Genomic DNA, 13,617 nt, shown 5'->3' on the forward strand with positions numbered 1-13,617 from the left:
TACCTGAGTGAAGGAGCGAGAAAGTGAATGTATGAATGAATGAGTGAATGAGGAATGAATAAGTAAATGAATGATTGAATGAATAAATAAAAAGAGAGATGGACAGATAGATAGTTGAGTGAATGAATGAATGAATGAATGAGTTAATGAACAGTCAAATAACAGAAATCCGTTTACAGAAATAATTTTTCAGATCGATAAAGCATGGTTGGCAGACAAAAATTAATTTTACTAATATACTAATACAAATAGTAACATGCAAACACACACACACACGCACAAACAAACACACACACACACCCACACGTGCACAGTCTTTGTCTTTGATACTTATACTTGTTAAAGAAAATATTTTTTTCCTTGTTTTTTGAAAGCAAATTAAAGTTTTGAAGTGGTGTAGGGTGACAATACTGATGATGACGACGTCGACGAAGACGATGATGAAGATCTTAATGGATAGATGGATGGATTGAATGAAAAAAAAAACATAAAAGAGAATAGAGAACATTGTTTCTATAAAATAACCATCACAATCTTAACCAAAGTAATTTTATTTTTACTATAATAGAGTTTAATTAGAAACATATGTGTGATTATATATATATATATATATATATATATATATATATGTATATATATATATATATATATATTAACAATAAAAATAACAACAACTATTATTATTACAATTATGGCTTTCTTTACGATGAAAAAATATGGTAAAGAAAACTTAATGAAATCTTTATAAAGTGAGAATCAATAGACTGCCTATAAGTGTATAAATATATATATAGCGAGAGAGAGAGAGAGAGAGAGAGAGAGAGAAAGAGCGAAAAAGAGAGAAAGAAAGAAAGGGAGAGAGAGAGAGAGAATTAAAAGTCAATACTCCAGTACTTATACGAAAAAAACAATTGTCAAAATTAAAAAAAATTCACAATGTAAAACTTTAAAATGAGGTATCACCATACCTGTTAACAGTATTTGTATCATGATAATTATCATTATCATCCTCATCATAACCACCGTCATCATAAACACCATCATCATAAGCATCATCACCATCATCATAAGCATCATCACCATCATAAGCATCATCACCATCATCATAACCACCACCATTATCATCACCTGTGCGGGGTCACTAAAATCCAGTACACTTCCTGTCTGGCCACCATCACTATGCTCGTGGACAGGATGTCGGCCATCACCTTCAAAGTGCGCATCACTGAATCGGCCAACCCGACTGTGATTGGAGTAGAGGATGTAGAGGGCCACCAAGTAGATGTACGTGATCAGGAAGGTTACCAATAACCAGTTGGAATATCTCAGGAAGAGTGTTCTCAATTGCTTTGAATTCATCATTTTTACATAGATTTTGTGCAGTTTACAAAGACCTCTTATAATTTATTAAATTTTAATACCATATAATTATAAAGCATATATATATTCTATCTATTTTATATAAGATTTATTTATGCATTACCTATTTGCTAATCATTTTGATAGTCCGGTAATTTAGTAGAGCAATAAAATTATAACCAATTTTAATTATAAATTATTAAATCAAATTTAAATGTAAAATTGTAAATCAACTAAAATGCCGAAATTGTTATTTTAATTTAAATTAAAATTTAAGTGAAAGAAAGAGTAATAGAAATTTTTTCTAGAGGTTAGATCGCTAAACTGATCTAAACAACGAATCCGGCGGCTAAAAGTCGGGTAACTTCAAAAAAATTTATTAAAAATTTAATTGAAAAGAATTCAATTCCGGTATTTTAAAATAAATCAATAAGATCACTCAAAGCAAAGTTCACTTTTAATTTGATAATGGCAGGTAAAAATAGACGATACTCTAATAAAGTCTACCTTATATATTAATCAATTGAAAGCGTATATATATATATATATTCATATATATATATATATATATATATTTTATAAATATATATATATGCCTTATATTTACTTTATAAATGCCTTATACTCACACACATGTATATCACATGTATATATATATATATATATATATATATATATATATATATATATATATATATATATTAGTAATAATTAAAAATATAAATATATACATTTATTACCATGATAATTGTATATAGGAACTTAACTCATGCACACGTTCGAGAACCATGAAACCTTTGGCTTGGCTATTGTAATCATGTTGATATGACGATCTTTATAATATTATATGGGTATATATATGTGTGTATATTTACACACACACACACATATGCACGCACACGCACACAAACGCACAAATTCAAATATTCTAGGTGTGTACTCATTTTACGGGTGGTCCAATGGCAAGAAAAGCGAGTTAAAAAATTGCTAATATAACGATATTTTCACGAAATTATTATGCCCTTATGTGCTGAATTTTAAGTTCATTTTTTCATCATTTTGATGTACGTGTGCATGTGTGTTTTAAACGTGTAGTTTGTATGTTTAATTTAGTATGCATAGGCATATGTGTATGTATATCGCTAGCATAATATTTTATTGATAAATATGTAGACATCGCATGAAGTAAGATGAATTTTGATGTTTTTTTTATGTTCTAAGGACAAAGATGAACCTGGTATAATTAGTGTTTCGAGATTTAAAATTATTGACAAAGTCGAGATAATTCAAAATTCTTTCTGAACTCAAACCTGTGTCTAAAATGAGAAATACATTGATTAACATCAACTCTAAAGCATCATTTGCTTATTTGCTGCTGTTTTTTGTCGTCATTTTTCATTTAACATCTGTGTTTGTTTTAATATTATGCTACAACGACAACTACCGTTACATTTTAAAACTTTTTTGACATAATTAAATTAACAAAAATCGAACTATCATCATCAAACAACTGTCCGTTGTGAATGAAAATGAATTCATATACCAATTGATATTAAACTTTTCCAAAATGAATCGTATTAAGAAGCTTAGAAGCATATTTATTGATTGGGAAACATTATATTTGTGTTGATGATGCTAATATCGTTGTTGCTGATGATGAAACTAGTGATGGTTTTTGAGATTTTGTTGGTGAGAATGATAAATTGATAACTATAGTATAGTGGGAAATAACAGATTGAGAAATATTTTTTAAAATTACAAAAAAATCTTATTATATAACGTTTATATTTTTAAACAATTTTGAGTATTTGATTTGAATAAAATTGACGTAACAGATGTTTTGATTTACAAGATCACAAGGAACCTTTCAATTGTGAGTTAAGAATACAACCTGCCTTCAACAAAACATCCATTTAATTACACGTATCTTCTCGCTAGACGTTTTCTGTCATCATATTTCTACTAAATTCCTAATTTAGCGATCCGCGAAATGGATGCTTTCAGCGTTTTAGCTAATCAACCTTTAGTCATAGATAATGTTAGATTTTTAAATTTTGCTAAAATTCATTTTCTAACGTTTTGTTACATTTTTTATTGTCATCAGATTGACTCACATCACAAAAATAATTGATTATTTATTTTATATTTTTTTAATTAGTTATATCATTAAATCTGATTAATTTCACTGCTCAATTATGGAAGTTTGATTACTTAATTAAATAACTAATGTAACGACAGGGATCTGGCATTATCAAAGCTGGATTTGCTGGTGATCAGATGCCAAAATGTCATTTTCCTAACTAGTCAGTGTTTTTCTTTTTCTTTTGCAAAAAAGATGTTTGTAATAACATTATATTATATTCATATTTGTGCATACACATTTCAGTGTTGGCCGACCAAAGCACGTTCGTGTAATGGCAGGGGCGTTAGAAGGAGATCTGTTCATAGGCCCCAAGGCTGAGGTATCTTTCCTGCAGTATTTGTTCAATATTTTTCTATTAATTTCTCTTTATTTTGACTAAAAATATTTAAAAGAACACACAAAAGATGTCTTAATTACAAATTTTTCAACTTCTTTAGGAGCATAGGGGCCTGTTGTCTATCAGATACCCAATGGAACATGGGATAATCACAGAATGGAATGATATGGAAAAGATCTGGGAGTACCTCTACTCCAAAGAACAGCTGTACACATTCTCTGAGGAGGTATATGTGCTTTCTTTATAAAAATTTTTCACTAGCTCATTAAGTAGGTTGTGGGAAATCTTTTTTCATTTGAATTTTTTGCGTTAAAGTGGTTTTCCATACTATCTTTCTTGCTAGTTTGTATTGTATTACACTTTATTTGAGTTGAGTGGTAAGAAATCTGTTTTTATTAAAACTCTTGACTCAGTGTAGAAGTCTAAACCATTTTTTTTACCTTAATTTGATTTGCCAGTAATAATCATTTGCAGAAATGTGGAAAAACCCATCAATAAATAAAATTTATGGAAAATTTGAAAAAATGATGGAAAAATAGTTGTAATAATGTTTATACTAATTACAGCATCCAGTCCTATTGACCGAAGCCCCAATGAATCCGAGAAGAAATCGAGAGAGGGCAGCTGAAATATTCTTTGAAACATTCAATGCACCGGCCCTCTATATATCTCTACAAGCTGTTCTCAGTCTGTCAGTGGATAGAGATTTTTTTCCTATCTTTACATTTCAATTTTCCTACTTTGTTCATGTTTGGTTTTCAAGAATTGCCATTGAAACATGTCAGATATCAGAATATATTTACTATCACTCACTTTTTCATAACGCATAATATTGCACACACACACACACAGACACACAAACACACAAATTTGCACACATCTGCACACAGGTATGCCACAGGCCGTACTACAGGTGTTGTCCTCGATTCAGGGGACGGCGTGACCCACGCAGTACCGATCTACGAGGGTTACGCCCTGCCACACAGCATTCTCAGGTCAGATATTGCCGGTAAGGACGTGTCAAAGTACCTCAGGCTGCTACTTAGGAAAGAAGGATTCGATTTTCACACTACTGCCGAGTTTGAAATTGTGAAAGGATTGAAAGAGGTTGGTCTTGCTGTGGTGTCTTGTGAATTGAAATCATCCGACGATTATAAAAATATGTGGCTTAGTGAAGTTAAGATTCGTTAAGAAAAGATTTATACACAGCAACACACACAACAAAAAACAGAGAATATGTTACCTGGCAACAAGTCCCTTGAAGGAGGAATCAGCCGATACGGAAAAAGTTCAGTACCAACTGCCCGATGGTCAAGTCATAGAGGTCGGTTCTTCGAGATATCGCGCCCCCGAGCTACTCTTCCGTCCTGATCTAGTGGGCGAGGAATACCCAGGTATTACAATGTACCACTTTTTGTACGTATCCAATCTATTTATACTGCTATGTGTCTAATCTTGAGTTGTGCTGGTGTGACAATTGCAAGCGAGTCTTTACATATCATGCAAGCAGAAATGCAGAAATGTTTATTCATGTTTTGGTATTCAGTATAAAACTGTTTGAGTATTCATATTTGAATATTCATATTTGGATATTCACATATGAATATTCATAATTGAATGTTCACTTTTTATGTACTCATAATGTCAACAGGCATTCATGAGGTACTGACCTCAGCGATACAGAGGTCAGATGTTGACCTTAGGAAGATGCTCTATTCCAATGTAGTCTTATCTGGTGGCTCCACCCTCTTCAAAGGTTATTAAATGGAGATGATGATGGGGCTAATGAGAGTTATATTAAAAATGATAATGAAGGTGATGGTTAATAGTTTGAATGATGATGATGGTTACGGTTTTTATTGGCTATTGATGATGGTTACGGATGATTTTAGTATGTAAGTCACATTTCATTTTAATCTTTTTTTCTTTTTCTTCATTAGGATTCGGCGACAGACTTCTCAATGAGATGAGGTTACTGGCTCCAAAGAGTACTAAAATTAGAGTAAGTTTGTGTTGCATATACACGTAGCTAGTTCGTTATGCACGGTACCTTGCTACATTTTTGTTATCTTTGCTGGCTATGTTGTTATATTTGTAATTTGTTAGCTACGTCGTTACGCAGTTACACACGGTCTCATGGTTACATGTGTTGTTGTTATATTTTCGCTTTTTTTCATCACTACTCTTTCTGCAATCCTTTCTCACCATCCTTCTCTCACTAGATCTCAGCGCCGCAAGAGCGTTTATTCTCAACTTGGATTGGGTTTGTCTTTCATTTTTTTTTTTTAAATAATTTAAAATTCACTTTTACCCTAAAAATTTATAATTTATTTTTGATTCGGTGTTTCTGTTCGCGTAATTGTACAATTAACTAATCATACATTTGCTTTGTTTTGTTATGACACTCGTCGTTCAGGCAACAATCATTCAACGTTGTAACTCACACACACACACGTACGCTTACACACACACACACACATAAATACAAACACACACACATACACAAACACACACGTGTAGAGGTTCCATCTTAGCTTCTTTAGACACTTTCAAAAAGATCTGGGTCTCGAAGAAAGAGTACGAAAATGATGGCGCCAAAGTGATCCACAGGAAGACATTCTGATTTTATTATTATTTTTATTATTTATTGTTTTTTTCATCATTATAATTATTATTATTTGGCCGTTAAAAATCTTTTTTTAATGCCATTTCAAATTCGTATTTCTAGCAATGTAAATTCGTATTATTATTGTTTATAAGTTTTTATTATTCTTATTGTTATTATTAATTTTTTTGTTGTTATTAATGTTATTGTCAGTCATCATCTCAATGTCATCACACTTACAAGCTTATTATTGTTTATTATTATTACTAATTATTATTGTTAATGTCGAAGCATTTGATGTTGCCGTCAGAGTGTTAACTTGTTAAATTTCCCATTCATTTATATGGTTATTAACAACTGAATAATGGCTATTATTAACGATAATAATTTCATTCGTTCGTTCATTCATTCATCCATAATTCATTATTATGTCCATCCATTCATGCATCCGTGTGCATTCTATGCACGGTTTATTCATTTTTCTGTTTATTTCTAGTTTTGTTTATCACTTTATTTTTCAATCTATGCGTCATTCATTCACTCATTCATTCATTCATTCATTCATCTATCCTCATTTTATCTCATTACTCATTTCAACTTGGTTATGGGATTTTATTGGATCATAATAATAATAACATTAATAATAATGTAATAAACCAAATTATAACTTATTGTGAATTATAAATTATAATGCTTTGAAATACATGCATGCATGCACTAGTTGTTGAAGATATAAGCATTGACTTTTTATATTATTAACCAGATTTTATTGATAAATGCTTTTTCATTTAATACGGAGTCAAGACTTTATTGATAAATTGTTAATAATCAGTAATATTACTAATCATTCAATAATTTGTGGAATAATTACTGATTAGTAATTACATGTAGCTACATAGATATGTATTCACTCAACGCTCAGTATAGTACCCTTCTGTTTCGTTGATTTAACTTCAGGCAAGAGTTTTCCTGATAACGATCATAACTTTCATTTAATTTTATTATTATAAAATAATAAATTGTATAATAATAATTTGTTATTATTTTCATCATGTTTCATTTTCTCAATATGGATTTTGGTTGTGGATACTACTTATTTGTCTTGTTCATTTCATGTTTGCTTTCTTTGATGATATATCGCAAAAACGTTATATATACACATACATACATACATGCATACATATATATTTAAATAGTTAATTAAATCAATTAATATTAATTAAATAAATGAATGAAAAAGTTAAAAGAATCTTCATCCTTATTAACTGGCAGAAATGAATTTGGTTAAAACAATCATGTATGTTTTATATTAAATAAAAAAAAAATTAAACGAGAAAAATGAAAGTGTACAAAAAATTTCACTTACTAAACAAATAAAAAAGTTTTGTCTGTCTGTCTGTCTATGTCTATCTGTCTTTTTAAATTTTATTTATTTGAAAATGTTCATTATTATCGAAAACTTGAAATTAAAACGTTGAAAGGTAATGAGGTGAAATGAGAAAAATTTCGCAATGTGTGATACCGAGAGTTGGATTTTAAGTTAAATGGTTACATTTTCGACAGTAGGTTTACTCGCGACAAAATTATTGTAAAAAATTCCGGCGGCAGAACGAAATTCGACCACTCCGTGCTAGTCGCGGCTCCACATGCCACCACAGATGCACTTGGAGATGAACATAGAGTCCCAGGTGATAGTGGCCGGCGACTGATTATTAACATTAGGTATGCTTTCTTCTACGTCAGACAAGTTAGTAATAACGTTGTTATTGTTGTTGCTAGTATTGTTAGTGTTGCTCTTGTTGTTGACGTTGCTGTTAGTTTTGTTTTTAAATTTGCGGTAGGCACTGTAGTCCAGGTTGAGGCAATCGCATCTGGTACATCTTCTTTTGGCACTTGTGTCACCGATTACCATGTGTCTGAGGCCGTCTCTCGGTCGTTTCCACGTCAATTTTGGAATTTTGATTTGGTTCTCTAGTTTCGAGTTTTTCCCATCGAGTTTGTTGAAAGCCAGTGATTCTGGACGATTTTTAGGTTGTGGGTACATGAAGTTGAACGTCAGTGGGAAGTTGTCAGAGAAGAGAGATGAATAATAGGAGTCCTGATTCGGAGAGTTTGAGTAGGGACCAAAAAGGATATCCACATCGAACTTTCCAAACGGTGGAACCATGTAGTTGGCATTGAGAACGTAACTCTGCAGAACTTCATCGGCCACCTGATCATCAACATCCTTCTTATCCCTGGAAATCACGTACAATTTGGAGATGATCTTGAAGAGGTAGGTGAATTTCTCCGAATTAGTTGGAGTCCAAGAGTTGGCAGTATTATTCGGATGGCTAGGGATGACTAAATTGTATTCAGGCAGACTATTCGGACGGAGGCGGTTCCATAGTTTTACAAGAAGCAAAGTTTCCTTGATGGAGAGGAGTAGTTGAGGATCTTTCAACAAGTTAAACCCATTAACAGTTGAAAAAAGTTGCTGCTGCTGTTGCAGGGACATTTTTTTGGGGTGAATTTTATTGTAGATGAGGAAGACTAGAGGGTTGCAAATGAGGTACATGACGAGATCGATCACCCACTGAATTAGATACTGCATGGAGTTAAGGGTTGTCGGGGCTATGTGAAATTTCTTATCCCCTCCTCCTGCTATCGTGTTGGCTAGGGCTTCGACGTCCAACGCGTCGTTGGTCTTGCAGAGGTGCGACAACTTGTCCTGTACTGACTGTAGTGGTGGTTTGAGCGGTAGGAATAGCAACAACTAAAAATAACAATCCTGACATTTGAAAATTAAAGTTGAGCTACTCATTAAAAATCTCACGTAATAATAGAAACTTGAGAAATGACGACCACAAAAATAACACGACAACATGGAAAGAACCAAATCTTGCAAAATCAACAACTGCAGCGCTACCAGCAACAAAACAGCAACAAAACCGACTAAAAACCAACCATCTCCTTAGGACTGACCATCCTATTCTTGAGGAGCACCTTCAAATGCGAAGCCACCAACAGCATCATCATCTTGCAATAATCTTCACCTGCCCTATTGCAGCTAGACTGCAGTTTGTACAGCAGTATCCTCAACATCGTTATCTTAGTGCAGTACATCTCCTGTAGGTAGTGGGACTGCTTGCTGTAGTTCTGGTTCACTGACTGCAAAACCGCTTCCGCTGTGTCTGCGAAAAAAAGAAGAAAACCAAAAAATTATAAAAATGATAAAAAAAAAGTTATGAAAAGAAAATAGTTGAAAACATTGACAAAAAGCGCGAAAACCAACTTGGCTTTACAGCAGCCAAAACATCCCACCAATCAACGTCAGATACGATTAAACACTCCAGCAGTGACGTCATGACGTTTGGAGTGACCTGGGTCACGGGGTCGCGTGTGTTGATAACCTTCATGACGTATATGCAGCTGAATTGATCTATGCCTAGTAGAACACAGCCTGTGTGAAGAAGATGATAATGAAGATGATGATGAAATATAATAATAATGGTTCATATGATAAAGAAGATACGTGATAATAACAACAAAACGAGATAAAAGTTAGAAAATGAACTATATTTAAAAATTATAATTACCCAAACCCTGTACATACCAGTGTAAGATTGTTGCATGCTTATGAGGCATGGAATCGATGATGACGACGATGATGAGCCTATCTTCTTACCGTCACTAGTCCATTTGTCATCATTTATGCCTGGAAAAATAAACAAATAAACATTCATTATCATCAGAGAGAGAAAGAGAGAGAGAGAGAGAGAGAGAGAGAGAGAGAGAGAGAGAGAGAGAGAGAGAGAGAGAGAGAGAGAGAGAGAGAGAGAAAGACAAATAACGAAAAGAAAAAGACAGAAACCTGTATCTAAGTGAGTAGTAGCCATGAGTGTAAATGATTGCCTGTTGATAAGTTTTGTGGAGCCGTCAAGATAAGAGACGGAGATGTACTGGAAGAAGGATGTGGCATCGTGGGGATAGAAACCAAAGTTTTGAGAAGATGACGACGATGACGACGACGATGACGATGACGACGACGTAACGGGTAGCTTGGGTGTCGCAACGGAAGTAATTAAGCTGCCATGCTGCAGGGTTGATATTTTCGTCCACCGTTTTGCGACGCTGATGTTGACAACGTTACTCATGTTGACACTGCTCGGTCTCTTTAGCTTTTCAAAAAGTTGAAAGGTCAAATTACTAACGTAATTACTGTTGTGATGATTGTTACTGCTGCTATTATTATTATTATTGTTGTTGTTGTTACTGCTGTTGAGTGCAACTAACTGCCACAATTCAAGTCTGCTATATTTAGAAGAGGCATTATTATAACACAGCAACAGGCTATCCTCTGATAGGTACTTAGTGCAAATGATACTCTCATCTAAACGCTCATCACTACTTGTGGACCCCCCTAGCTGCGGGAAATTAGTTGAACCAGAATCCTGATTAGAATTAGGAGAGTCTAGATGGAAAGATGCAGTAGAGAAACACTGGATGGAGATGTTGGTGTTGATGTTGCTGATGTTGCTGCCGATGAGGAAGTAGTTTTCGGACGTCAGGGTCAGGCTGTAAAGGCGGATCAGTCCAGAGGCCAGTCCTGAAGGAAAAAGGACCAAAAGTATCTATATGAATATATGAAATAAACAAGAAAAAGAATTATAGGTCAACAAAAATAATTGGATCAAGAGAGGAATATTTTTAATAAAATGATGGTTGAATAAAATTTAGAGCTCAAACGAATGACAACACCATCGGCAGCAACATCAACCACAACAAAAAACAACAACAACTATAACACCAAATACATAAGCATCAATAGCATCAACTAACCATTGCTACAGACAATATGAACAACACTGTTGGCAATAAAGATATCAGCAGATGCCAGGCAGTAGTTGCCAAGAGATAGTGGGTGATATGTTACATTCAACTTGTGGACAGTTTTGTTTGGTAATAACGTAGATAAATGAACCGGAATGTTTTGATGTTGTTGTTTATGATGCTGCTGCTGTTGTTGTTGTTGTTGCTGCTGTTGTTGTTGTTGTTGCTGCTGACTCTGCTGTTGTTGTAGTAGCTGCTCTTGATGCTGCTCTTGTTTTAGTTGATTAGCATTTGGAATTGTCAATAAAATCTGGTTGGGCAAAAATTTTTACATTAAAAAGAACATACTCAACAGAGGCAAACCACTGCAAAAATAAAATGCCCATTAACACCAACACCACAACCACTATCCACAACAAAACTGACCACTCCACAGTTAGCAACGATCAAGATACCATCCAAAAGACAACCGCCGAATGACTTGAGGACCGGCTTCGAACACATGGCTGGAAACTTTTCAGCATACGAATACGTATGCTTCTGAGCTAGTTGCTGGTTCATGTTGTTGTTGTTGTTGTTATTGGAAGATGAGGACGGTGAGGCTGACGTGTCCTGATTCTTCTCTATTGAGTATTTCACCTGGGAAGAAAATTTAACAAAAATCATTCTTTACTGAATTTCATTTTAAAATATTTACAAATAAAAATAATATAACACAGTAACGAGGATTAATTTAAATAATTAAAAACAGGAAAATGAATAAAATCAGTAACAATAATAATAATAATAATGATTAAAAGTGAATTTCTCACCTTATAGCCATTACTTAGCCATTTAGATGAAATAACATTTAACCCATGGAGATCGTAATAGAAAACTTTCTTGTCCCATACATTTATCAGAAAATCCTGAATCAAAAAATACAATAATTATCATTATTATTAATATAATTAATTAATAATAAAAATAATTAATAGTACAAATGAAAGAGTTAGTGATAGATAAAGTTTGCGAAACAATTTTAGAGGATAAGACATTGTTAAAAAGAATTAATTTTGAAAATCAAAAATCACACATCCAATTCATTCAATCATTCCACTGTTCGCTAATCGAACCTTCATCTGAAGAATAAAGCACTCAGTCGAGCAGGTGGCCACAAATAGGAATGTACTGCAGGGACTCCAATCGAGAATTTCGATTCTGTTATAACTCTGCATAACCTTGTTGGCCTTCCAGGGCTTGTCGATGTCGCAGGTATAAACGTAGTAACATGATTCTAAGTTAGTGGCACTGGTTGTAGTTTGTGCCACCGGTCTTTCCACCTGTTGTAGCTTTTCATTCTGCTGCTGTTGCTGCTGATTTTCATAAGCTTTTGATTTTCTGCAATGAAAAATTTGATTTTTAAAAGAAAGATTATTTGTTTATGATAATTTTTTTACTATTTTTTACTTTACATAATGAGTATGACATTATATGTCACACAGTCATACTCATAGTTCAACTCTGAAATCTGCCAGAAGTAAATAGACAAAAACCTAGATGATGGTTCATAAAATAGGTAAGATGATCAAACGATTATCATCATTTGCCATTTAAAGATGAATGAAAAATTGAAAATAATGGCAAAACAATTTAATTAAATAATTACACCGGACTTTACCCACCTGCTCTGCTGTAAGTCCAGGTCAATGGTGGATGAGAATGCCAGGATGTTTTTCAGTGACAAGCTGACAACAAATTTCTCGCCGTTGAGACTTTCTTTTTTGGGTGGATCGTTGAAAACTGAATAAATCAACTCCATTTTGAAATTTTAAATAAAAAAATTTTCTTTACTTTCCCGGATTTTTCGGGTAAACGATTTTAAAATAAATGAGCGTTTGTCGCCGTACCAAGTTTTTGTAAACATACCTAAGTTTACTTTTGCCATTTGAATTAGCAAAGAACAGTAATTATTATTGCCATATAGGCTTCATACTACCGAGATTCTAATTAGACTCAATATTGCACCTGAATCAGTAAAGCTCATTTAATACATTAAATATCTCTTTAATTTTGTGATATGTTTTTGTATAATTCATTTAACGCATACTCAACACGAAACAAACGCTAGATTTTTTATAAAAATTCAACAAAAGTAATATGAACGTTAAAACTCTAAATTTAAAAAACTAATTTGTAGAAGACTAAATGATTTATATCATTAAACAAAAACTACTGTTATATTACTAATTTTTCCATGAATAAACTTCACCGACCATCTTGCTAAGATGTTTTAATGACTTGCAAACGAACTCCGGGCAAAGGTATCTACAGAAAGAAAAGGATCACTGAAGAAAACAACTGAAAATTAATTAAAATTAA

At 33.2% G+C, this 13,617-nt stretch overlaps 1 protein-coding gene across 1 annotated transcript; it reads left to right on the forward strand.

The window, feature by feature from the left end:
- Positions 1–3,279: 3,279 nt before the first annotated feature.
- On the forward strand, positions 3,280–8,797 carry HELRODRAFT_185626 (hypothetical protein). Its single transcript, XM_009019999.1, has 11 exons — positions 3,280–3,397; positions 3,598–3,662; positions 3,746–3,821; positions 3,940–4,065; positions 4,406–4,530; positions 4,730–4,946; positions 5,071–5,233; positions 5,491–5,595; positions 5,780–5,841; positions 6,062–6,102; positions 6,360–8,797. Exons 1-11 carry the CDS (start codon positions 3,350–3,352, stop codon positions 6,460–6,462), a joined length of 1,131 nt encoding a protein of 376 aa, XP_009018247.1. The 5' UTR covers positions 3,280–3,349; the 3' UTR covers positions 6,463–8,797.
- The last annotated feature ends 4,820 nt before the right edge of the window (positions 8,798–13,617 follow it).

The sequence above is a fragment of the Helobdella robusta genome (assembly GCF_000326865.2).
Source record: "Helobdella robusta unplaced genomic scaffold HELROscaffold_26, whole genome shotgun sequence".
Taxonomy (NCBI): domain Eukaryota; kingdom Metazoa; phylum Annelida; class Clitellata; order Rhynchobdellida; family Glossiphoniidae; genus Helobdella; species Helobdella robusta.